The following is a 27,895-nucleotide window of genomic DNA, read 5'->3' on the forward strand; positions in this document are numbered from 1 at the left end:
CTGTTTCAGTGACTTTCAGATTTAGTCTGATGCAGAATCATGTTGGGCTTAACTATTGAACAGATTCATAAACTCTAACATTCAAGTTACTTATTCTGCAAGTCTGGTGAGTGACAGAATCTAATAATATTCCCTTTGACAATCCACTCAAGCTCTTATCCGGGTGGTCCAAGTACCACTTTGTGAAAATGTTCTGTCATTTGAAGTCATGTGACTTGATTTTAGAAGGGTTTTTCTTTGGCAAAAGGGATGAGCTGATTTTAACTGTATAGAACACACATTTTGTTTAATTGCTTTAAGTTATTTGAACAAGGGACATATGACAGAATAAGCAAGCCAAAGAATGACTTGAATTCTCTTAAGGGAACATACTGCAAATCTGTTATGAAAAAAGAGACAACATTGTTATTTCTCATTTGGTTCAACTTTTATCCATGGCCATGCCACAAAGAGTGATGTGTTTGTTGAGTTCTTTAAGAGTTGTGAATTGAATTTCTAAGGATGATGGAGAGCCAAGAAATGGGACTCCAGGGTTGGGACCAGTGCCAAGTGTTCAGCTTCCCCCTTCACCCTCGACGGTTCTTAGCCCCTGAGCTGTTGAAATGCCCTGGTCATTAATTCTATGGCACCCTACCATAAAATCAGCTCCTTCAACTTCTCCTCACATAGAATCCAATCTAGGCTGTCTCTAGGAAACCTGAATCAGATGTGTTTTATGTGTTCATGTGTGGGAAGTGACCTAAGTGGAAACTAATAGCAGAGCAATTTCATTATTTGACCAGACATATTTTTAAAAAATTGGACCCAAAGCCTAGAGAGCCAGCTGAAGAAAATTTACAGTCCTGCTCTTAAGAACAAAACTCCCTCAGGCACCTGCTTCCTAAAGGCAAGACCAGAAGGAAATGAACTCTTGCTTCAAGACAATCTCCTTATTTTATGGGTTACCAAATTTCTCCTGGGTAGATTCCCCCCAGCTACTAAGAGGCACTATCCTTCTCCATCCCAAAGGTGTGGTTGTGAAAATTGGACTTCTGAGTTTCCAGACAACTTTCCTGTTGCCTGAAGAGAAAAAAGATATAAAAGTGGGTTTTCTGTACCCAAATCAGAGCAGAAAAGATATATGTAGAGTGTGGATATGCCATGTAATATATTTGACAATCTACGTATTAGCCCAAATGACATGTCATATTTCAGGATTGATGGATCCTGGTTCTGATGGAGAATTAGGCTTTCTTTGTTGCTTGGGGTGCTGCCTTTGTCTGATAAAAAAAATTCCAAAAACCCTGCAAAGTATCTAGATAGGGCTTTATCTTCATAATTTGTAAAATCAGACTTCTCAGCAGGAATAGACTACAGGATAGAGGTCAAAGTTAACTATATATCTTTTTAGTTGGCTCTGTGCTAATAGAGAAAATCAGCATAATTTCCTTAATACACATTTTAGACCATTAATGCAAGTACGACAGTGGATAGCTTAAACACAATAAAAATTATGGTTACTAATATGAAAACTGGGAACAATCTGACTTCCTACATGATAAAGTCAGAATCAAAAACTGAACATTAGTTCAATCTTAGGAAGACTGCAGTCATTTCGTAAGCTTAGCTTATTGTGGATGTGAATGATTCAGGGGATGTGGTATATGAATATTCCATTATGTGTTTCAAAATTAGACATTTACACATCTACTTAGGATAAGTCCCAGAGTTAACATCAAAGCTAGGTGATGTCCAAATGGAGCAGTAAAACTCCCCAAACAGGAGAATGTAGCCCTGGCAAACTTGTCATTATTTCAGTAAATGAAACCGGCCCTTTAACAGATGGGCAGCATCCTCTGTAACTTGCTGATAGGCCCATAAAAGACACTGATTTAAAAAAAAGAAAAGAAAAAGAAGCACAGGGACTTCTCAAATTACACTACCCAAATGGAGTTAGCAGAATAATATTAGGGTATACAACAGCTTGGTAAAAATTAGGAACAGATCACAGAAATGTGAGTGTTCTAAATATGGAGGTCAAAAGGCTCTTTATGTTGAAAGAAAAACTCATTGAAACCATAGGAAACATATGCATTGATGTGTTTTCAAAATCAGGTTGCAAGTTCTGGAATTATAAGTTCTCATACATTAAAACAATGAATTTTTATGGAATTCCATGAATTCCCCCTGAAAGGTAGGCTCTTTTTTTCTATGAGGCACCTTTCCTTTGGATGAAGTTGAGGTTTCTCACAGTTTCCTTTAGTTGATTGATGCACAGAATTAAACACAGACCATGGGCTCAAATCAAACAAGGTGCTGGTGTTTCCGCTCACCTTTCACAGCCATCTCGCATTTTGTCCAGCACATCTTTTCTGAGGTCACCAGGCTTCATAGGGCCCTTCTGCTCAGACTTTCCACCCTTATCGTCTTTCTTCTTCCCAAATCTAGTAAAACAAAGAAGATGTTTGTGAACAACAATGGCATTCTTTTGGCAGAACTTTTAAAGCACCTCTGGGACAAACTCATTAAACTCTAATTGTTTATTCTTCGTAGTAGAAGACCATTTTGTCTGAGAAATAAATATTGAGAGCAGAAAAATAATATTGTTTGTAAATTTCATTTCTTCTTTTTCAATTCAACTCTGAAACGGCTGGTGCAGTAGGCACAAGATCATATGATGACAGACTGAGCATTTCCAGTCATTAATTCAATAGAGATTAAAGAATTGAAAGGTTAGAGTTAATCTATAACTAAATACAGACTGGCCTCCTCAGAGATCTTCCAGGCTCCAGGTGGCACTGATATTAAGGTTCAATTTGTGGGATTAAAAGGGTGATGCTCTAAGGGACATTACCAAACATCTAGGCTGAAGCTCTCATATATTGAAAGAACCTACAGCACTGAGAAAACTTGGTCAAGCTTAAGACCTTCATAACACATTTGGGAAGAGCTTGGGTGAAAACTTGGGTCTCCCAGTGCTGCGCCTATTTCTTCAGGCACTGTCCACTCTCTCATGTAGTTTTGACCTTTCCAAAATAAGCTAGGGTTCGTGTGACTACTCCTTATTGTCTTTCTGCCCAGTGTGTCTGTGTTTTTGCATTTAGAGTCATACCTGGTGAGTGCTTAGGCCATCCTCCTTGCTCTCTGCTCAGGAACAACTACTGGTAAGACTCAGAGAACCATATGTAGTTTCAGGGATAAAATCTTGTGCAATTTCATGCCAGACTAGTACCCTACTGGCTTTATCTGCTTTATCTACTATCTCTCTGGTCTACTGCCCAGCATATTTCTAATTTACGCCTCCCAAGTTTACCGAATATGATGATCGACAATAATGGTGTGTTTAACACATACTGATTTCACACATCCATCTGATGCAAATATGATTGCCACCATAATGTTTATTGAGGTATCAACTACCTCCTCCAGTTTATTACATAGTTACTTTCATGGGTATCTGTTTGGTGAGAACATTACAGATCAACCCCCTTAGCAACACTGAACTACATAATACAGAATTAGCTATAATTATCATGCTGTATATGAGAAACTCTACCTTTCTTCTAGCTATAAACTTTGAATCCTTTGACAATTTATTCATGTACCTCACTCTTAAGTCCCTAGTCATCACCATTCTTTATCACTATTTCTTTTTTTGTTTTGTTTTGTTTTTGAGGCATACCCAGTGGCGAGCAGGGGTTATTCATGGCCATGCACTCAGAAATCGCTCCTGATTTGGGGGACCATATGGGATACCGGGATTCGAATCACCATTGGCCCTGGATCAGCCACTTGCAAGGCAAATGCCCTACCACTGTGCTATCTCTCTGACATTGCTTATTTTAATTTCATCTATCTGTGAGATCATACAGTATTTTTCTTTCTCGACTTATTTCACTTAGCATAATGTACTTGAGTGATAGCCACATTATTGTAAATGGAAGGATTTTCTTATTTTTTATGATTGAATAATAGTCCATCCCATGTATAGGAAAACACACAAACACACATATCTGTAATGAAATAATACTTTTTTTTTTTTTTTTTGGTTTTTGGGCCACACCCAGTAACGCTCAGGGGTTACTCCTGGCTATGTGCTCAGAAGTTGCTCCTGGCTTGGGGGACCATATGGGACACCGGGGGATCGAACCGCGGTCCGTCCAAGGTTAGCGCAGGCAAGGCAGGCACCTTACCTTTAGCGCCACCGCCCGGCCCTGAAATAATACTTTTATTTATCTATTCATATGCTGATTAACACTCAAGTTATTTCTGTATCTAGACCATTTTGAGTAATGCAACAAAGAACATGGATATATTGAACTTTACAAGATTCTGATTTCCTATAGATACTGAAGAGGGATTGCTGAATCCTATTGTAGATGTAATTTTTTGAGGAATACCCATACTTCTTTATATAGTGTTATACCGATTGATATTTTCAACAACAACACAATAGGGAATCCTGCAATGATTAAAATTTGGAAAAAATACTGTGCTTTTTAGCATCTTCAAGAAAACAAAAATAAGCAATTGTATTTTAAGTTGCAATTTAATTATTACTAAGTCATATTTCAAAATTAGTTATAATTTTCTCAATGGACTTTTTTTGTTTTTTAATTTTTGGGCCACACTCGTTTGACGCTCAGGGGTTACTCCTGGCTATGCGCTCAGAAATCCCTCCTGGCTTGGGGGGACCACATGGGACCCGCTATCCCTCCTAAACTAGCTCGTGCAAGGCACCTTACATCTAGCGCCACCTTCCCGGCCCCTTAATGGACTTTTTTAAAAAGCAAATTTGCCTGTGAATAAAAGGGAATAGTTTGCTTTTGCATTAATGACCAGAGGGAAAAGTCCCTCAATATGCATAGTCTTTTGTGAAGACAAATATTCTTAAATCTATGGAAATCTCAAATATTCTTTGTTTCTTATTAGATTAGTGCATATCTGAGGTCATTAAAATTCAAATAGAAGTCAGATTCGTTGATATATTCAAGACCTCTTTAACCTATAAAGGGGGAGATACCTAAAAATGTGTTTTCATAAACATATTCTTCAGTTTTCAAGACCCACACCAAAAAGTTTTCAGGGTAAACATTTTATTCTAATACAATTATGTGAGAAGTTAATGCCTTTCAATATTTGTAAAATTTAAATATTTAAATATTTTAAATTTTATTTAAATATAAATTTAAATATATATATTTTTTGTTTTTTTTTTTTTTTTTTTTTTTGGTTTTTGGGTCACACCCAGCGGTACTCAGGGGTTACTCCTGGCTGTCTGCTCAGAAATAGCCCCTGGCAGGCACAGGGGACCATATGGGACACCGGGATTCGAACCAACCACCTTAGGTTCTGGATCGGCTGCTTGCAAGGCAAACCGCTGTGCTATCTCTCCGGGCCCTAAATATATATTTTATTTAAACAACTTGATTACATACATGATTGTGTTTAGGTTTCAGCAATGTAAAGAACATCACCCATCACCAGTGCAACATTCCCATCTCCAATGTCCCAAATCTCCCTCCTCCCCATGCTACCCCCACCTGTACTCTAGACAGGCTTTCTATTTCCCTCATACATTTTCATTGTTAGGGTAGTTCACAATGTAGTTATTTATCTAACTAAACTCATCGTGTTTGTGGTGAGCTTTATGATGTGGGCATTAACTTCCAGCCCTCCTCTCTTTTGTGTCAGAAAATTATTATTGCAATAATGTCTTTCATTTTTCTTAAAACCCATAAATGAGTGAGACCATTCTGCAACGTTCTCTCTCTCTCTCTCTCTCTCTGACTTATTTCACTCAGCATAATAGATTCCATGTACACCCATGTATAGGAAAATTTCATGACTTCATCTCTCTTGACAGCTGCATAATATTCCATTGTGTATATGTACCACTGTTTCTTTAGCCACTCATCTGTTGAAGGGTATCTTGGCTGTTTCCAGAGTCTTGCTATGGTAAATAGTGCTGCAATGAATATAGGTGTAAGAAAGGGATTTTTGTATTGTATTTTTGTGTTCCTAGGGTATATTTCTAGGAGTGGTATAGCTGGATCATATGGGAGCTCGATTTCCAGTTTTTGGAGGAATCTCCATATCGCTTTCCATAAAGGTTGAACTAGACGGAATTCCCACTAGCAGTGGATAAGAGTTTCTTTCTCTCCATATTCCCGCCAACACTGCTTGTTCTCATTCTTTGTGATGTGTTCCAATCTCTGTGGAGTGAGGTGGTACCTCATAGTTGTTTTGGTTTGCATCTCCCCGATGATTAGTGATGTGGAGCATTTTTTCATGTGTATTTTGGCCATTTGTATTTCTTCTTTGTCAAAGTATCTGTCCATTTCTTCTCCCCATTTTTTTGATGGGATTAGATATTTTTTTCTTGTAAAGTTCTGTCAGTGCCTTGTATATTTTGGAGATTAGCCCCTTATCTGATGGGTATTGGGTGAATAGTTTCTCCCACTCAGTGGGTGGCTATTGTATCCTGGGCGCTATTTCCTTTGAGGTGCAGAAGCTTCTCATCTTAATATATTCCCATCTGTTAATCTCTGCTTCCTCTTGCTTGGAAAGTGCAGTTTCCTCCTTGAAGATGCCTGTAGTCTCAATATCCTGGAGATTTTTTTGCCTACATGTTGTTCTATATATCTTATGGTTTCAGGTCTGATATCGAGGTCTTTAATTCACTTGGATTTTACCTTCATACATGATGTTAACTGGGGGATCTAAGTTCAATTTTTTGCAAGTGGCTAGCCAGTTATGCCAACACCACTTGTTGAAGAGGCTTTCTTTGCTCCATTTAGGATTTCTTGCTCCTTTATCAAAAAGTAGGTGACTGTATGTCTGGAGAACATTCTCTGAGTATTCAAGCCTATTCCACTGATCTGAGGTCCTGTCTTTATTCCAATACCATGCTGTTTTGATAATTATTGCTTTTTAGTAAAGTTTAAAGTTGGGGATAGTAATTCCTCCCATATTCTTTTTCCCCAATGATTGCTTTAGCTATTCTAGGGTGTTTATTGTTCCAAATGAATTTCAAAAGTGCCGGATCCACTTCTTTGAAGAATGTCATAGGTATCTTTAGAGGGATCTCATTAAATCTGTACAATGCTTTGGGGAGTATTGCCATTTTGATGATGTTAATACTGCCAATCCATGAGCAGGGTATGTGCTTCCATTTCCACGTGTCCTCTCTTATTTCTTGGAGCAGAGTTTTATAGTTTCCTTTGTATAGGTCCTTCACATTTTTAGTCATGTTGATTCCAAGATATTTGAGTATATGTGGCACTGTTGTGAATGGAGTTGTTTTCTTAATGTCCATTTCTTCCATATTATTATTATTGTATAGAAAGGCCTTGATTTTTGTGTGTTAATTTTGTAACCTGCCACATTGCTATATGAGTTTATTATTTCTAGAAGCTTTTTGGTAGAGTCTTTAGGGCTTTCTAAGTAGAGTCATCAGCAAACAGCGAGAGCTTGACTTCTTCCTTTCTTATCTGGATTCCCTTGGCATCCTTTTCTTGCCTGATCACTATAGCAAGGACTTCCAGTGCTATGTTGAATAGAAGTGGTGAGAGAGGACAGCCTTGTCTTGTGCCAGAATTTAGAGGGAAGGCTTTTAGTTTTTCTCCATTGAGGACAATATTTGTCTCTGGCTTGTGGTAGATGGCCTTAACTATATTGAGAAAGGTTCCTTCCAGTCCCATCTTGCTAAGAGTTTTGATCAAGAATGGGTGTTGGACCTAATCAAATGCTTTCTCTGCATCTATTGATATGATCATGTGTTGTGTATTATGTTGTTAGATTTACGGATGTTAAACCATCCTTGCATTCTTGGGATGAAACCTACTTGATCATAGTGGATGATCTTCTTAATGAGGCATTGAATCCTATTTGCCAGGATTTTGTTGAGAATCTTTGCACATGTGTTCATCAGCGATATTGGTCTGTAATATTATTTTTGTAGCATCTCTGTCTGGTTTTGGTATCAAGGTGATGTTGGCATCATAAAAGCTATTTGGAAGTGTTCCTGTTTTTTCAATTTCATGAAAGAGTCTTGCCAGGATTGGTAGTAGTTTCTCTTGAAAGGTTTGAAAAATTCATTAGTGAATCCATCTGGGCCTGCGCTTTTGTTTTTAGACAGACATTTGATTACTGTCTTAATTTCCTCAATAGTGATGGGGGTGTTTAGATATGCTACATCCTCTTCATTCAACCGTGGAAGATTATAAGAGTCCAAGAATTTATTCATTTCTTCCAGGTTCTCATTTTTAGTGGCATAGAGTTTCTCAAAGTAGTTTTTGATTACCCTTTGGATCTCTGCCATATCAGTAGTGATCTCTCCTTTTGTATTCCTAATACGAGTTATCAAGTTTCTCTCACTCTTTCTTTGTGAGTTTTGCCAGTGCTTTATCAATCTTGTTTATTTTTTCAAAGAACCAACTTCTGCTTTTATTGATCTTTTGGATTGTTTTTCAGGTTTCTACTTCATTGATTTCTGCTCTCAGCTTTGTTATTTCCTTCTGTCTCCCTATTTTTGGTTCCTTTTGTTGAGCAGTTTCTAATTCTATGAGCTGCGTCATTAAGCTGTTCAGGTATGCCCCTTCTTTCCTGATGTGTGCTTGCAAAGCTATAAATTTTCCTCTCAGTACTGCTTTTGCTGTGCCTATCGGTTCTGATAGTTTGTGACTCCATTGTCATTTGTTTCTAGGAAGGTTTTGATTTCCTCTTTGATTTCACCTCAGACCCACTGGTTATTCAGTATTAGGCTGTTTAACTTCCAGGTGTTAAAGTTTTTCTTCTGTGTCCCTTTGTAGTTCACATATAATTTCAGGACCTTGTGGTCAGCAAAAGTAGTCTGCAAAATTTCTATCCTCTTGATATTATGGAGGTATGTTTTATGTGCTAGCATGTAGTCTATCCTGGAGAATGGCCCATGTACATTAGAGAAGAATGTGTATCCAGGTTTCTGGGAGTGGAGTGTCCTATATATATCTACTAGGCCTCTTTCTTCCATTTCTCTTTTCAGGTCTAGTATATTCTTGTTGGGTTTCAGTCTGGTTGACCTATCAAGTGTTGACAATGCCATGTTGAGGTCTCCCACAATTATTGTGTTATTATTGATATTATTTTTCAGATTCGTCAACAATTTTATTAAATATTTTTCTGGCCCCTCATTTGGTGCATATATGTTTAGGAGAGTGATTTCTTCCTGCTGTACATATCCCTTGGTTAATACAAAATGTCCATCTTTGTCCCTTACAACTTTCCTGAATATAAAGTTTGCATCATCTGATATTAGTATGGCCACTCCAGCTTTTTTATGGGTGTTGTTTGCTTGGATGATTTTCCTCCAGCCTTTTATTTTAGTCTGTTTGTTCTGACTATTCAGGTGCGTTTCTTGTAGGCAGCAGAAAGTTGGATTGAGTTTTTTGATCCATTTAGCCAATCTGTGTCTCTTAACTGGTGCATTTATTCCTTTGACATTGAGAGAAAGAATTGTCCTGAGATTTAGTGCCATCTTTATATCAAAGTTTGGTGTGTCTGTTGGTCAGTCTTGTCTTAAAGTAGGTCTTTCAGTTTTTCTTTTAAGAATGGTTTTGAGTCTGTAGATTTTCTGAGCTGTTGTTTGTCTGTGATACCATGTATTGTTCCTTCACACCTGAAAGTGAGTTTTTCTGGGTGCAGTATTCTAGGCGAAGTTTTTATTTCATTGAGTTTTCTCACTATGTCCCACCACTGCTTTCTGGCCTTGAGTGTTTCAGGTGACAGGTCTGCAGTAAATCTCAAGGATGTTCCCTTGAATGTAATTTCTCTTTTCAGTCTTGCTGCTTTCAGAATTCTGTCTCTATCTGTGGGATTCATCATTGTGCCTAGGATGTGTCTCGGGGTGTTTTTTCTGGGATCTCTTTTATTTGGTACTCTTCGGGCATGCAGCATTTGAACGCATGTATTCTTAATCTCTGGTAGTTTCTCTTTAATGATGTTCTTGACTATTGATTCTTCCTGGAGATTTTCTTCTTGGGTCTCTGGGACTCCAATGATTCTTAAATTGTTTCTGTTGAGCTTATCAGAGACTTCTATTTTCATCTGTTCCCATTCTTTGAGTAATTTTTCCATTGTTTAATAATTTGTTTTAAGGCTTTTTTCCACTCTCTTCTGCTGTATGGAGTTATTATTCATATCATCTTCCAGTGTACTAATTCTATCCTCAGCTATTGTTAATTTGTGGGAAAACTCATCCATGTTTTTCTTCAATTCATCTACTTAGTTTTTCAAACCTGTTATTTGACCTGAAATTTCAGTTTGAAGTTTTCTCATTTCTATCTTCATATTCTCTTGATTCTTATTAGTGTTCTATACTTTCTTTGAGTTCTTTGAACATCTTCCATTTTTCGACTCTAAACTCCTAATCTGAGAGACGGACTAGATGGTTGGCCATGTTCTGGTCATCTGAGTTGCTGTCTTCATTCTCTATGTCTGGCGCTAGCCTGCATTATTTCCCCATTGTCAAACTTGTATTGTGGGTTTTTCTACTTGTTGTGGTTGTATTCATTGCTCCTCTGGCTCCTCCCTCTCTGGGCATATCAAGTGACCTCCAGGGAAGTCTCCAGGGAAGGCTAGCCGTGTGCAGATGAAGCCAGACACTGGATAAAATCAGGCTCTAGGGAAGGCTATCCATGCGCAGATGAAGCCACACACAGGATGAAATCAAGCCAAGAATGTAGCACAGCAAAGGAGACAGTCAGATATAGGTGCTGGCATCTGAGTTCCAGCAGTTCAGCGGCTTCCCGGTTTCCGGGCGAATCAACTCACTTCCAGCTAAATATAAATTTAAATTTTAATATTTTAAATTTTAAATATATTATCAAATATAGTAATAGTTGGGCAAAAAAGTAAAAAGTTGTGGGGAGTGAGGAAGAGTAATGCTTTAGGAAGTTGATGAGGGGAGAAACCTTGACAAAGATCTACAAATATTAGGCTTGTTTTTTCTACACATTCCAACTATTTTCATCTACATTTGAAGGTTTGGGATTTTATCTGAGATGAAAAGAATATCATTTTTGAAGAGTAAAACTAACTTATACCCCAGTACCTTATCTTTATTGCCACAATTGATAAATTGTTTTCCTTCCTGAAGCAAAAATATTTACTTATCTGAAGTCCAAGAATAGCTTACTATGCTTTCATCATAGTGGAATATGTTTGATCAAAGAAAGGTTAGTTGTAAGTAAATTCTGCAAGTCATTTTCTTCTTGGCAAGAACCACTGTTAATAGTCAAATCAACCAATTTCACGAATATTATAAATACTTTCATTTAAAGTTTACAATCATCTACTAAAGTTTCCAATGAAGAACGCAAAAACAGTTCTAAAATTTATTTCATTAGACAAGAGAGAACAGCTACAAATTATCTTATTTTGTCAAGTTTCAGTAGGTTCAAGGACAAAATCATAAAACAATAATCTTCAAAAATACTCCCACATTATTACGCTGAGGAAATTGAGACCTGGATATTAATTACATTTTATTTATTAAATCACTGAATTAAGTTTTTGAATTTTGCAGTCAGACAGCTTAATTATAATAGGTGGTAGTGGTGGTGGTAGTTGGAAGAAAAGCATCAGTTTGGTAAATTTTACAAGTCTTTGCTCTCCTCCTTATAGCAGCTTTTTTGGAGCAAAAGAGGATTTTATTTTTTTTAAAGTTTTTTGGGCCACACCCGTTTGATGCTTAGGGGTTATTCCTGGCTACATGCTCAGAAATTGCCCCTGGCTTGGGGGACCATATGGGACGCCTGGAATTGAACCGTGGTCCTTTCCTTGGCTAGCGCTTGCAAGGCAAACACCTTACCTCTAGCGCCACCTCGCCAACCCTGAATGGGGATTTCATTTTTAAGTCATTTTTACTTTCACTTGTAAATAGAAAGATGTATTGATGAGCTCCAAGTACAATGATTTACCTCCCCATCAGCTATTCTTGGTGGGGAAAAGTCATGAGGACCCCAAATGGCTGAAAATGATGGCTTTGAGTATGAGGATCTCAAATACCCACTGAATTCCAGGCATCCTATTATCTATTACCTTAGAAATTTGAGAGTTGGCCATTCTGGGCTAGGTGCCTTAAGGAAATTGCTTACAGGTCAGCCTTATTTTATATAAAAGGTCTTTTCCCAATGAGTTCTGTGAAAACATATGGTTTTAATCAATAAACTCTTACTTTCCATGTACCTGGGAAGCCTGTTTAAAGAAACTTATGATGGATCTTTCTATAAAGTGGAAAAATCACCTTTCAACATACGCTTTATGAAAATTTAGATTTTCAAGTATTATACGTTTCCTTAAAACACCTGTCCTGGCTCATTCTATAGAGAAGCTACATACATAAAAAAAAAAAAATCACAGAAAACTCCTTTGCTTGCATGCTTCTCTTTTATTTGAGTTTTTGTGTAATAAGCTCTTGAAAAAAATTGATACTACTCCTGGATACAAAACCAGACACTAATATAATTTACACTCTAATAGAGGAAGGAGGCCATACAAACAAGTAAGCATGTAAATTGTACGTTAGAAAAAGTGCTTTGGAGGGTGTCAGGAGACAATAATAAAATTGGGAACATGTCCAATGAAGAAATGGTAGTTAGTTGGAAACAATAGGAATGAGGGAGGCATTAGAGGCAACAATGAGTGATAGTTCTTGTGGGTAAATAAAATGGTATATGCAAAAGATAAGAGCTAATAGAGGGACTGAGTCTTGGAAGCAATTAAAGATGAACCATGTAGCTGATCCAGGAGAACAGAAAGGAGACTCAACAGATGAAGATAGAAAGGGGAGCAGGGACCAAGAGTTTAAAAATAGTAAATAGTTTTTTTGTTTGTTTTGGTTTCTTTTGTTTGTTTTTTGTTTTTGGGCCACACCTGGCGGTGCTCATGGGTTATTCCTGGCTGTCTGCTCAGAAATAGCTCCTGGCAGGCACGGGGGACCATATGGGACACCGGGATTCGAACCAACCTCCTTTGGTCCTGAATCAGCTACTTGCAAGGCAAATGCCGCTGTGCTATCTCTCCGGGCCCAAAAATAGTAAATAGTTTAAAGGTCCAAAAGGTCATCCCCAGTAATTCAAGAAAAACTAGCAAGGAAAGAGAACTAGTAGATTTGGAGAATTGGTAGAGGAGGAAAAACAGAGTCATTTTAAGCAGAAATGATACAATCTGATGATATTGGCACTCTGTGGACAAAGTGTGGCAACACTTACCACATAAAATATTTTGTTACTTGAACTCTGTTTAAGCAATATTACACAAAGCTAAATGCAAAACAATGGGAACCCACCATCTTGCCTATCAAAGTAAAAAGTAACAAGTCAACACTGATTGGAGGCTGCTATAAGCACACTGGGAAAATGATAATGGCAGCATGAACTAAAGAAGAAACTGCTGTCAAGGTAGGATAATGATTTGAAGAAGTGACAGGAGATAGCTATGAGTCCATGGAGAAGTATTATCCATGGAGATCAATGGAAATGGATCCATCAGAGGTATAGAAAATTGTTGATTCCTCTTGGTAAGTGGAAGCCAGTCATAACCTTGGCCAGGTTTGGTGAAATGGTCTAAGTCAATGAGAGTCTCAGTTCTCCGAGAGAGCATTTAGGGGCCTAGGAAGAGTGTTTTTCACCATGAGTTCCCTTAGTGATGCCATCAGTGCAGGTAAGGATGAAATTGTGCTGTGTGTATGGACAACAATTTCAAGAAATTTTATTGGAGAATGATAACTATAGCTATAGTGAAACATTAAAAGTCTTCTCTTTGGTTGGAATCAAAAGACTTGTTTCCTAACAACAAAGTTATTTTATATTTTAGTATGATCAAAATATACATCTTAAAATACGTTATTTTAATCATTTAAATGTGCAGTTCAGTTGCTTTAAGATCACTCTCAATACTGTATTGTACAAGCTCTAGTCACCACTAATCTCTAAAACATTTTCACCACCCAAATGGGTTAGATGTCATACCCCATTTCCCTCTTCCTCAGTTCCTGGGAACTCTCATTTTTTTTTTTGTCTTCATGTATTTGATTATTCAAGGTACTTCATGTAATAGACTCCTACAGAATCTGCTTGTTGTTTTTTGGCTATTTTACTTAGCAATATATTTTTAAGGTCCATCTGCATTGAATGTCCTTTTTAAAGGGCTGAATAATACTTCATTACATTGATACAAATTTGGTTATATATTCTTCTGATGATGGATATTTGAACTGTGCTCACCTTTTAGTTGTGAATGACACTTTATAACATTGGAATAGAACAAAGTTCTTGGTAAGTGAATAAACAGAGATTTATAGAAGCTCTGGAGAGACTGGTGGTATTTGATATAGGCACAGAGAGAAAAAACAGAAGCACAAAGGAGAAGAAACTAGTTGGTTTATAAAATTGATAAATAAAAAGTGGAAGTGCTTTCTGGTAATTGATTTGTCAGTATAAGAGAAAACTGTCCTGTTCATAAAATGAGATGTATTGCTGTAAACTAATTATGCAATGAAATTAATTATAATACCAAGGTAGATGAAAAAGTTATAAGAAAAATGACTTACAGAAAAATATGAAGCACTTATATTACTGATGTTAGTAAGGCCCTAAACAGCCAGCTATGGAAGTAGAATTTGATAATAGTATTTTAAGTTTTTGAGCTTTTACTAACTAGACATTACACATCATATGGATTATGGACATAAAATTTATCATTCCGTATATCTATTGTGAAAAAATGTTTATTTTCAGCCCAATGAAGAAATCCCTAGTATCCTACTCTTCTTTATACAGTATCTTAACATTGTTCTCAGCAGGTATCTCCTAATATCTCAGTGATTATTTGTTTCTTTTTTTTTTTTATCCATTTCCTTTAGTTCTTCTAAGGTAGTCATGCTCTGAAATCCCTTGCTGATTCCTCTCCTCCCTCACTAATAATCCAGATTCCCAGGATGTAGAGTTATAGCTCTAGTTTTTTCCACATCTGGTCTTTCATATAATTAATTTTTCTTTTTTTCCTTTTTACACGTTTTTGGTTGATGGATCACATCTAATATCCAGGCAGCACTCTTGACAGTACTCGGGAAGTGCCAAAGTCTCATGTAGTGTCAGAGATTGAACCATGTGGCCTGTGTGCAATTAATTTACTTCATTTGTTTCTTTGTTTTTATTTTGGGACAATAACTGGCAGTGCTAAGGGGTGACTCCTCACTCTGTGCCCAGAAATCACTCCTGGAAGGCTTGGGGGACCATATGGGATGCCCAGGATCAAATCTGGGTTGGCCACATGCAAGGTAAATGCCCTTTCTGCTATGCTATGGCTCCAGCCCTAATTGACTTCTGAAATTTGCTAACTACTGTCTCTATTTTTCTCCTAGGTTCAATTGTGCAGTAGATGCAACTATTTCCAGCCACTCTTCTTTCACTTTGTTTTCTACTGCACAAAAGCAGCTTGAGAAACAGCCCACCATGCCTGCAAAGTTAGGCAAGAAAAACATCATGATATTCTTATTCCAAATAAGTATAAAACTATAATCCATGGAGAGCTGATATTTGAAAGCAAAATACATTTCTCTGTCTACAGAAGATATCTTAGGTATCATTGATACATTTGGACAAGGCTACAAGTTTTAACCATCACTACTATTAGAAATCTACAGAATGATATCAAAAATAAAAAAGCAAAAATTTCAGTCATAATATTTTCTAGACTTGAATAATGGTTCATTATGCCTGTAACCAGCTGACTTACAGCTACACATGGTATTGCCTTTTCATTTTATAAATTATACAGTTTGAAATAGCTCAAGAAAAATATGAGGGCAAGAAGTTCACAGACTTTTGACTATATTTCCATAGTTTATTCTGAAATTCACCCATAAAAGGTTTCTGTTGTCTAATGTATTCTAAATTGGGCTCTAAATTAGCATATGCATATGCTGATGAAATTAACTTCTTTGTATCGTAATCTCATATGGTTTTGTGTGCTTCAGCTTTTGCTTTTTTTAAAATGTAAGTTACAAAGGTCTTTACTTGTCTACCACAGATGGCTCCCATTGTATTTGACCATCAATTAAGATGATACAATTGCAGTGAAAGTTGACCAATTAGAGTTTACTCCATTTCCTGGTACTGATGGAATACAAGTATTTCCTACTTATATCCTAATCAAATACGAATACTAATCAAAGTAGGATCAAATATGTTGGCTATAAATAAATTGTGATTAAAAAAGACAAAGGTCTCCATTTTATTTTTAGGTTCCCTAGGATGTTTTGAGGGGGTTGTTTTGTTTGGGGGAACATAACCATCAGTGTCCAGGACTTACTCTTGCCTCTGTACTCAGGGATCTTTCTTGGTATGCTTGTGGACTTATATGAGATGCCAGAGACGTAACTTGAGTTGGCCTTGTGCAAAGCAAGTGCCCCACCCACTGTATTATCACTCAGGCTTTTACTCACAGATGTTCATATGCCATAATTAATGCAAATGATAATAAATCCTATGGAAACATCTAGCATGGTATATCTCATTGTTATCTTAATCAGCCACTTCCTTTGAAATCAGACTTCTCATTCCCCTTAAACAGATACTTTTCTCTGAGTCTTTACTCCTCCTAGACTGTGATTCCTAAATAAGAGGTCATAAGCATTCTTCATTTGAAATCAGAGAATCTGCAGGTCTAAATTTTATTGATCTTCAGTTGTAGAAAGGATATATAGAAAGATCTAAACCATCCTGAGATCTCAGCATATCTTAAGCAGTACCATTCCAACTGCTGGGGATCTTGAAGAATCTCTACTTTTTCAGGCAGAGAGGTTACAAAATATTGAAGATTTTTTTTAAAAATAATATCTTTATTTAAGCACCTTGATTATAGACATGATTGTAGCTGGGTTTCAGATAAGATTTTAAAATATCAGATACTTTAAGAAGAATTCAAGTGGGCTCAGAATGTAGAGCTAAGCAAAACGTGCATTGCCAACAATGCATCTTTCTAAAACAAACAAGCCAGTTCAAAAACCCTTCAGAAGACTCATTTGTATGCTTCAATGAAGAGATTTGTGAGACACTAGACAGTTATTTTTGCTAAGCATTTGTGTAGCAAATGAACAATCCACTCCGATTAATAAAGAGGCACTCTTGTTCCAAAAGGAAAAAAAAAGTATGAAAAGAGCACAGAAATTAAAATGAAATGAAAATAAGCATGAATGAGTGAACAAGAAAGATAAAGATACTAATAAGGTATGATTTTCAGATCCACACAGGGACTATAAAAAACACATTAACTGTCATGACCACACTGGGTTTTAAGTTATTCAATCCCTCTGCTTTGCAGAGGAAGAAATTTTCTTCAGGAGCCCATGGAACTTTGATTAATTGCTTTCATACGCTCTTACTGTCTAAGACACTGTAGGCAAGAGCCTTCGTAATTTAGACTAAATGCTTATGATTTCTGGGAAACAAATTGAGTAGGAAAATTAAAGATATAGATATTTTTTCATTTTTATTTTTTCTTAATAGTTAAAAAGGATTTTATTTTATTAAATGTTTACTTATTTCAAAAGCAGCAGCTTATGTGGGTGTTTCCCTTTGATTTCTAGACTGTTAAGTGGATCTCTGAGCTTCTCTGCAAAATGTTGGGGTATGGAGACAGGCAGAAGGCCTGACCTAAAGGCGAATTCATGCTGGTTAGAGGGCTGGAATTCAGATGCTAGTCAGCGGCCAAGCATCCTCCTCACCTGTGCCTGCACAACACTATCCCATCTTCCTTTCTCCTTTTCTGTTCTGTGTCCTTTGGTCCAGAACCCCCCACGATGGGAGTGTTTTGAGATCAAATCACTCTTCATGTATTAGCGGTTTCCCAGCCAAGTGTGAAAGGTTCCCCAACTGTCCCGGCCTCCTCAATACACAGCCAGCCAGAACCCAGTCCATGCTGACCACAGGGCCATCCTGCAGAAGGAAATGTCTCCTGCAGGAAATAGCCTTGAGGTCTCTTCCTTCATTGGCAGGTGGGGTTATTTCAGCCAGTTGCTTGGGAAGGAAAAACTTACTCATATTGATGCAATTAAATCCTGGAATGGTCGAATAACAATTCAATGAAAACTGAAGAACTCATCCATAGCCCCTAAATAACATGTCAAATACAACTTAGATTCCAATAGCATGAATTAACAGACATTTCATTTGCATAAAATTCATTATCATGAAGAATAGATTGATGGTGTACAACTCATTTTGTATGAAGAACAGAGGGGCATTAAAAAAAAAGAACAGAGGGACACTATAAAAAATGGCTTTTTTTCCCTTGTACATCGACAGTAAAAAAAAAAAAAAAAAAAAACTTTTTAAAGGGGATCCTGTATGCTACTATTCTATCTTCAGAAGTTAAGAGAATTATAGCATATTTTCTCTAGAGTTCACTGGCAATAATCAAGAATAAAATGATAGAGCTTTAGACTCATTCTAATGCGACTAAACCTTATTTTCATAACTCTTATTAAATAAAAAAATGGCCACATATTTGATGCTCAAATTAGCAACATTTCTCTAGCATACTGAATTAATTAGATGAGTGACAAAAGAAGTAGTCCATGTAGGATCAAAGCTTAAATAGTATTTATCTGAAATACAAAATGAAAAACAGCATTAACTCTCTTGGAGTTCATGTAATATTTCTATGACGTATATACCTATATCTATATATTCTAGGCTTTTTGTGTGTCACACAAAGTATAATTATGGCTTTATATTTCTCACGTTCCTCTCTAATACATAAAATGTGCCCTGAAAAGACAATGAGAATATCTTAACATTTTTTCTGAGGGTGTAAAACTTTTCCATTGTGTCATAAAAGTCTGAAATGATGTGGCTTTTATTGCCAAGCATTTATTGTACAAACACAAAAGAAAAATAATTAATGCATGATAGAGCTAGTAAGAGATACTTAAACAATAAAAAAGAGTTATTATATTGGTTTTTTTTATAAGTGATCCTGAATTTAGAACTATTCTTAAGAGGTGTAAGCTTTTTAAACTTTAGGCCACTCCATCCTCCTACACACACATCTTCTGTAGAGAAAAAGAGCAATTGCAAATAAGGCAATTTTACTGAGAATTCATATCTGGCATATCTCAACGTAATGCTATTCAAAGTTAGCATTTATATATAACATTATTTCTGAACAAAATGAAGTTGTCTGAGTATTTTCTGCTTTAATTAAGATGGGTGGAGATTGGGCTTACTCTTCAAGCTCATGCTCTTCTAAACTATGTCTCTGCTTTCTTCCTCACTGGAAAAGCTTGTGTTCTCCCTTGAACATGTACCTCTTTTTCTCTGCCCTAGCATCTTTCTAAGCAAGTTTCAATGAAAAATTATCTTGTTTTTCAAGATAAGAAAGGGTCTTGAGGATGTTAGTAACTAGATTCAGGGTAGGACCACATTTTTTTCCTCACTAGGTGTCATTTCTCTGGGGCTCAGTCTTTCTGTGCTTCTCAAATAAGAGAAGATATGTGTATATTTTCATCCCCACAAACAACTGCTGGAATCTACTTTGTGCCAAATTCTTTACTAGAGGGATTGAAGAGATCTTACAGGGATTAATGTATTCATTTGCCTTGTGTGTGGACAATCTTGGTTTGTTCCCTTGTACCAGATACTCCCTCCCAACGAGGGAGTGATCCATGAGTGATCCATGAGCAGGGTCAGGAGTAAGCTATGAATGTTGGAAGGATGTGTCATTCAAAAAAAAACCAAAAAACAATAAAAGCAAAACCAAATTATTTTGTACCTAAAGGTATTATCCCATTAAGTCACATTTAATTTCTACTCTCAATCTTAGTGTGTTATGCATAGTGAAAATTCAACCATGATTCTTAAGCCAAATTCTAGGTGAGTGAAGGATTTCATTTGTCTTCTCTCTTCAGAATCTCTATCTTATAAGAACAGACAATGGTCCTTCACAGCTCACCCTATTAACCCCCAAACTAAAAGGTTCTCTCCCTCCAAATCTCCAGACATGCTTCATTTAGTTGTGATTGGTAAAAGCTCATCACTGTCCTACGCCTACAGTGAAAGCCAGACCAGAGAGGGGGCAGACAGCTACTCATCTAATAAAGGAAAAGGTTATCTGGCTATGGAGTGCCAGGGAGACACTAAATTACCTTAGGGTTCTGTCTCATGGTGATTAGTTCTTTCATGTTGTACAAACACCCTATCTAAAAATATCAGGGTGAATTCCAAATGAAACTTAAACCCAAAGCTACCATTAAAGATAATAAATCTGCCAGGTGCCATCTCTAAAAAAAAAAGCCCATGATGTCTATCTCACTCTCAGACCTTTAATTTTAGACCTTCAGAAATCATGGTCTCTTTAATCTCAGGTTTCAGATAAAGATGTGTGTGAGGTAGTTGCAGGGTTCTCCTGAGTTTTGACATTACTTGTCTTTGTCATTCGTTCATCCTGTTCCTAATAACATACCTAATAATAATACCTTTGCCTGCACTCTTTCATAGAAAAGTTCTTTTGGAAAAAAAATAGGTCATTAAAAAAAGTCAGAGTCCTGACTTAATTTGAAAGCAAGGAATAGATTTCAATATTTTTATGATAGAGATGGAGTAACGCTAACTAATAACCCTTTTTTAGTTCTATGAGTCCCATGATAATTGGCCATAAAACAGAATTGATTTTCAAATATTAAAAAGTTGGGGAGGAAAATGTATATAGGACTTTGGATATCTCAAGTGAAATGGAACTTTCTTTGTATCTCTGAGGGCTATAAAGGCACAAGTCGCAGGAAATCTTTCAAATTTGTGTTGCGTACCCAATCTCCACTTATCTTTCAAAGGTTCAGAAATTCCCTTTATTGAGCTGCTCATACATTTTAAAATTTGGAACCTATGAATATGATTTGCCAACCTCAAAAGAAGGAATAATTATAAGTTTCAATAAAGTGGCTATTTATTCATCAAGTCATACACGGAACATTCTGTGTGCTCACCTCATCCCAAAACCCTTTAGACAAGAGAGCTCTGATAGTCACAAAACCAATGAGAGTCCACATTGTCTTGCTTGGTTCAGAGGGACCAGGGCAAGAAATAATAATCAGGTTCAGAGGAAGAAGTTTCTCGTGGGATTTGAAGGAGCAGATTTTCCATGTGACTTTAGAACCACTTTAATAAAAAAAAATATAGAATCTCGTTGTCCAACAATAAAACATTACTAAAGAAAATAAATTCAGAATTTTTTTAAAAAAGACAACTAAATTTCTGGCAGGGTTTTCTAATCACCTGTAATTCAAAAAGAGCTATTACTGGTAACATGCAGTCATCAAAGTATACTTTCACCTGGAAATTCATTGTAGCTTAGAGGGTGATGATTTATAATTTGATCAAAGAAATCAGAAATTGATTTATAGTCTGTCCAAAGCATCAGGCTCCTATTTGTTTGGTCACTAGACTGTGAAACTTCAATTCTGCTATGTAAGTATATTTTCTTGTTCTTCCCTTTCTTGTACCAATGGGTGATTTTTTCTTATTTTTTAAGTACCACAGCTGAATAATTCCCACAGCCTCCTAATTATATTCAACAGTTCAAAATGTCCTCCAGTATTCTCACAGAATATTAAAATAGCCTAATGTTGGGAATTTTGTGTATATATAGGTAAAGGCATATAACATATAATTCAACACATATGAAGTCTAAACATATGAATAGAACATTCCAGATGGTATTTTGGTGAAAATATTAAGAAATGTAAACAATTTAGCCTAGAATTTACCTGAGGGATTTTTTTTTCTGGGGCTATTTTAAATAGCAGGTCAAATTTATGTTATATCACAAGAAGGGAATAGTAGTGGAAACTTCACTAGCTACATGTTTATTCAGATGGTAGAGGCACTTCATAATCTGATAGAATATGCAAGACCTGGCAGTTTCTGTTCTGTGTGGCTTGGGATGGCCAGGGTGGAATGGACTGGCAACGTCGGTTGGTCTGCTGATGGCTGGGTTGGCAACCATAGTGCAGTACATCTGAACCAGTATTTGGTTTTGGATTTAATGGTCTGCTCTCTGCAGGTTTAGTATTTCTAAACTTCAGCACCTAATATTGAAGCAACTTTCAATAACTAATCCTTTTTACAAACACTGTAGTCATATTTGATTCTGTGGAAATGCACCGTATTTGTATTTTTCTTTATTTTTTTTCATTTTGGATAGTTATTTGGAAAACCAAGCCAATATATTATTTCAAGTGTCACTAAGCTGTTGTCATTCATTTTCCACAAACCCAAACACTCTCTAGGACATATCCTACTGAGCTTTGTGGACTCACTAATCCAGTCAATCTCATGATGAAAGAATCAGTTTGGATAAAAAAAAAATTGTAATTCAATCATTATCTCAGTTCTATAAAAGTAATATTTCAGGGGCCAGAGAGATAGCACAGTGGTGTTTGCCTTGCAAGCAGCCCATGCAGGACCTAGGGTGGTTGGTTCGAATCCTGGCATCCCATATGGTCCCCCGTGCCTGCCAGGAGCTATTTCTGAGCAGACAGCCAGGAGTAACCCCTGAGCACAGCCGGGTGTGGCCCAAAAACAAACAAACAAAAGTAATATTTCAGTGCATTAGAAAGAGTAAAGAATGAGAATATCCAGAAAAGTATACAGCTGGTAAGGAAAACACATTTTAATATGTTTAATTTAAATTGACCAAGGTAGGGGGAAGCAAGATAGTTATGAAATGCCCAATAATGGATTCCAAATCAGAAAATTTATGAATAATAATTCCTCATGTAATTGATTAATTTATTGCATTTAAAGCAATGATTATCTGATAAGATAAACTCTTCAATGCAAATTGTGAGTGCTATAAATTATACAACATAATAAAGAACTAAGATTAAGACTCTTATTGGTTTGTTTTTGCTTTGATTGCCACATTCAGTGATGCCCAGGGACCACTCCTACTCAGTGCTCAGAGATCACTCATGGTAGGGTTTAGGGTACCATATGTAGTACTGGGGTAAAACTGGACCATCTGATGTTCAAGGAAAACATGCTACCCACTCTCTCTGGATCCTAAGAACTATAGTTCTTCACAAATAAAATAATAAGAAAACTACAGTCTCCATTTATTTGGCTTATGTTCAGTTTCTGTGTAAGCCACATTAGAATTTATGCAATAAAAATACATTTTAAAAATGATTTGTGATGACTTATTTCATTGTGGATAAAAAAACATTGTACTTGCCATCTTAGAAATAAATCATTTGTAAAAGTATTTTTATTTGTTAAAGATTGTAGTTACAGCAAGTCTTATATGGATGGCTAGAAAGAGCTTTGTGTTCATATTTATCCAAAACAACTTAAGACTCAGAAAGTTAAGTGACTTATCTAGCTGAGGTCACATTAATAATTGTTTCAACAATTAAGTACAAAGTCCTTTCCATCTCACTGTTATTCAATTCTTTGTATATATGTTTTGAATTATTCACCCAAATTTCTGACTTCCTTTATTTTTTGTTTTGTTTTGGGGCCACACCTGTTTGATGCTCAGAGGTTACTCCTGGCTAAGAGCTTAGAAATTGCCCTGGCTTGGGGGGACCATATGGGATGCCTGGGGATCGAACCGCGGTCCTTCCTTGGCTAGCGCTTGCAAGGCAGACACCTTACCTCTAGCACCACCTCACCGGCCCCATAAATTTCTGACTTCTTAAAAATGAACTCTGTTCAATAGAAGTTTAAGTTCTTCTCTTTTTTAAAAAGAAATGCAATTAGATGTAACAACAATGTACATTTGAGTGGCTACTGGGCTAAACACAACAGGTCAACTAATGTCAGGACTTGATAACTTTTCCATTATCTTAAGCTCCCTTGTTCATTGACACCATCACCCCTGCCCACAGACAGGCTCTTAATTTTTGCCAGTTGATTTTAAAAGATTGCTAAGAAATAATCACTTAATTATTTAGCTCAATTGGTTAGAACACTGGTAATGGGGTCAAGGTCATGGGTTGGCTCCCTTGTTCGAGCCCGTTACCTTGGACCTATTCCATAACCACAAACTCTACCCTTCGTGAAAAAAGTATGCTTTATATTTATATGCCAATCATTAAAAGGGCACACACCATGAGCATGGAATAAGAGGCATGAATACATCATCTACCCTACCATAACAACTCAAGGCCAGTTTTATTGAATATCTGTTGGTTAAAACTACAATATCACAGGGAGAAGACAGAATATGTCTCCAGATTTTTGTAATCTGCACATTCATTACTGTTAAGACTTTTATAAAAGAGGAGGTATCTTACTCAAGAATTAACCCAAGGGTTTTTCTTTATCCCTGAGTTTATTTTAAAACATCAGGTTAATTTTTCAGTACATCACAAAGAGAGAATGATGATGGACGCTTCACTTTAGCCTATTGTGTGTTTATTCAGCTGACAGAGCAACAGCAAACATAACATTTGGTAAGGAATTTTTAGAAAATAGAAACGTCACAAAGTCAGTCAAATTTAAGCAAGCCTGAGAGATTTAAACATGATCCCCAAATTATGGGGAAGATAGTTAATAATTTTAGCCTATATTTGTGAATTATATATTTATTTTAAAATATTGGTGCATATCTGCATTTTTAAAAAATGAATATGTTTCAAAAAATGAACATATGTTTTAAACATAAAACACCTTTGAGTTAAATTCAGCATGATAGATCATAGTTTGCAATCATTCTTTATATGTGTCTTCATTTTAATGACTGCAGCAATATTAAATAAAATATAATTCACTGAGATTTTTATTAATTGATGCTTATTTGCTCAGGCACCAATTCATGTTGAACCAGAACTGATATGACCTTTCTACGACAGCATTATTTGACTGAAAAGCAAGAGGTTCAGACTGGTGGGTGATCATGGTAAAGGACGTCACACTAGACTTCCAAACTTTGGCTCAAGTATCAATTTTTTAAATACCAAATACATATATTGTCAGTGTTTTTTGTCCTAGAAATTCCACTATAAGAAACTACCAACCAATAGTGCTAGAACAGTACAGAACAACACAATTTTTGAGTTTAATACTGGTATTCCAAAACCTAAACTCTTCAGGGTTTCACGCTACAGAGGAATCTTTTCAGAATCACTCGTACACTCTCTGTAAGGGAAGAAGTTAGAAAGAGGCAAAAAGAGGTAAATCTATCCCCATTTGTCGCTAATGCAAACTACAGGGATTTAGGAAAGAAAGGTTCATGATAGAAATGTAGAAAGTACTAGAAAATATATATATATATATATATTTGCATATATACTAAACATGCATTCACTGGTTGACTAGCTGATTAATATACACCAAGGCTTTGTGGAAATCTGTACATTAAAATATATGCCTTCAAAAGCAAGTAACTAAAGAGATTTTTTTTTAATTTTTTGTTATCTTTAAGTTTGGGGACAAAATCTGGTGGTGTCTGGGAGAATTGTGAGGTTCTGGAGGCTTATTCTGGGCTTCAATAGGCCAAACCTGTAGAATACAATATTTTTTTAATTCAAAAAACTTCAGGGCCGGAGAGATAGCACAGTGTAGAGCATTTGCCTTGCACGACCTGGGATGGACCCGGGTTCAATTCCCGGCATCCCTTATGGTCCCCAGAGCCTTCCAGTATCGATTTCCGAGTGCAGAGCCAGGAGTAACTCCTGAGCACTGCCAGGTGTGGCTCAAAAAGAGTGTTTGCCTTGCATGTGGCCAACCCGGATGGAACCAGGTGAAATCCCAGGCATCTCATATGGTCCTTGGAGCCTGCCAGAAGCGATTTCTGAGCACAAAGACAGGAGTAACCCATGAGTGCTGCCAGGTTGACCCAAGCCCGAAAAAAAGAACTTCAAAGTTCTATCATTCTAAAAATAAAAGAAATTTTTTCAGGAAATATTTACCAAATGCCCATTATATGGAAAAAGTATAAGCAAGACAGGAAAAATGATTCAATAATTTCTCTTAAAGGAATCCAGTCCCAACTGAAGGCATATTGGAACAGAATGAATTGAAAGAAGCAAGTAGAATATATGGGTTTTCAGACCTACCTAACCAGGCCAATATTAGGAAAGTTTCTTTAATGACCTTTCTGGATTTAAAAATTTTGTTTGTTTATTTGTTTGTTATACAATTTTGAAGTTGGACTAAAACTAGGATTCTCTCTCCAGGATTACGCATACAGTAGTGCATGCATAAATTCTAGAAATTCAAGGATTTCCAAGACTTCTTATACAGGTAAGTTATAAATGTCTGCTTTGGTACAATTATGTTTCTTCTAGAATTACAAATTAATGCCATGTGTCATAGTGATAGAGGTGGTAGCAGCAAAAAAAAATAATAATAGAACTAGAAAGCTGAGACTTTTTTCAGTAGGAATATATATATATATGGAGGTGGACTTTTAGGGCTGATTTCAAATCTATCATTGAATTGACAAATGCCACATATTCTATTGAGATCTAAAATAAGTCAGAGATATATAGTCACCACTCAGGCCTATTTTACTAGAGTGCGATCAATTCTCAGTGACTCACAGACCTTTTATCTACTATGTAGATTACCAAGAGGCTGTGCTTCCTTTTTTCCTCTGACTTTCCATTTTTATGGTCACCTGAGGACTCATTACTATCAGAAATGAGAAAAGGAAGGAAAAATATAAAAGTGAAAATGAGTCCATTTTGCTACTTTAAGTAATTGAGGAAAGAATAAATACTTATTATAAGGAATGTAGATTATGTGAAGATTTCAATTGTCCATACTCTCCCCACCATCTTATCAAAAACAATTAAGGGTTGTTTCTAACCTTCCTCAGAATGTTAAAATGATTAATGGCTATAAAAAAATAACCACAGTAAATAAGATGAAGTGAAGTTAAACTCTGTGAAAAATTAAAAACATACTTTCAAAGCTAGTTTTAAGAAATATCAATCCAGAGAACAATTACATGAATGTAAATATTGGTTGCATGGATAAACATCTCAAATTAGGTCATTATAAAAAAGTAGACCAGCCACACAATGAAATGCTACTCATACAACAACACAGATGATTCTCAGATGTATTTTGCTAATTGAAATAAGCCAGATCCAAAAACACACATTGATTGATTTCATTTGTTACATATTGGAGAAAGCAAAAACTGAGATAGAAAACAGCAGAGCTTCACCACAGTCAGGGCAGAGAATTTTGGACTTAAAAACTACTCTGCATGGTTGAAACAATAGTACTGCAGGTGGTCTTGCACAAAGACAACCCTGGTTCAATCCCTGGCATCCCATATGATACCTAAAGCATTGCCAGGATTATTTTCTGAATGCAGAGCCAGGAGTTATTCCTGAGTACCACTGGTTATGGCCCAAAAATAAACCAAATGAAGAATAGCAACAACAACCCCCAAAACAAAAACAAAGAAAACTGCAAATTGCACTGCTCTGCACCTGGCTATGAATAAATAAATGACTCTGCACTTGTCAAAATCTTTAGTTAACTACAATAAAGTGGATTTTACTGTGTGTAAATTAAAAACTGCCAAGCAAGATTGTATGTGAGGCAGATCCCAAATAAGAACACAACTGTAACAAATGAACCTATTTATATTACAAATAAGTAGTGTAAAACTACATTGAAGGTCTTGGGAGAAAAGAACTAAGCTTATTAACTCTGGAAAACAGTATTTTTATGTTTGGGATCAGAAAATATGCAGAAATGTGTATTAATACCATACTCTGCTTAGTATAAAGGTATTGATTAGTAGTTCTAAAACAACTTTTGCGGGGCTGGAGAGATAGCATGGAGGTAAAGTGTTTGCCTTGCATGCTGAAGGTCAGCGGTTCAAATCCCGGCATCCCGTATGGTCCCCC

At 36.4% G+C, this 27,895-nt stretch overlaps 1 protein-coding gene across 1 annotated transcript in view; it reads right to left on the reverse strand.

Annotated features, from left to right (window-relative positions):
• Positions 1–27,895, reverse strand: part of PARD3B (par-3 family cell polarity regulator beta) — a 1,279,582-nt gene that overhangs the window by 260,933 nt on the left and 990,754 nt on the right. The window contains exon 19 of the mRNA XM_049772907.1: positions 2,313–2,423. Coding sequence (XP_049628864.1) covers positions 2,313–2,423 — 111 coding nt within the window. The remainder of the gene's footprint in view (positions 1–2,312; positions 2,424–27,895) is intronic.

The sequence above is a fragment of the Suncus etruscus genome, chromosome 5, assembly GCF_024139225.1.
Source record: "Suncus etruscus isolate mSunEtr1 chromosome 5, mSunEtr1.pri.cur, whole genome shotgun sequence".
Lineage (NCBI taxonomy): Eukaryota > Metazoa > Chordata > Mammalia > Eulipotyphla > Soricidae > Suncus > Suncus etruscus.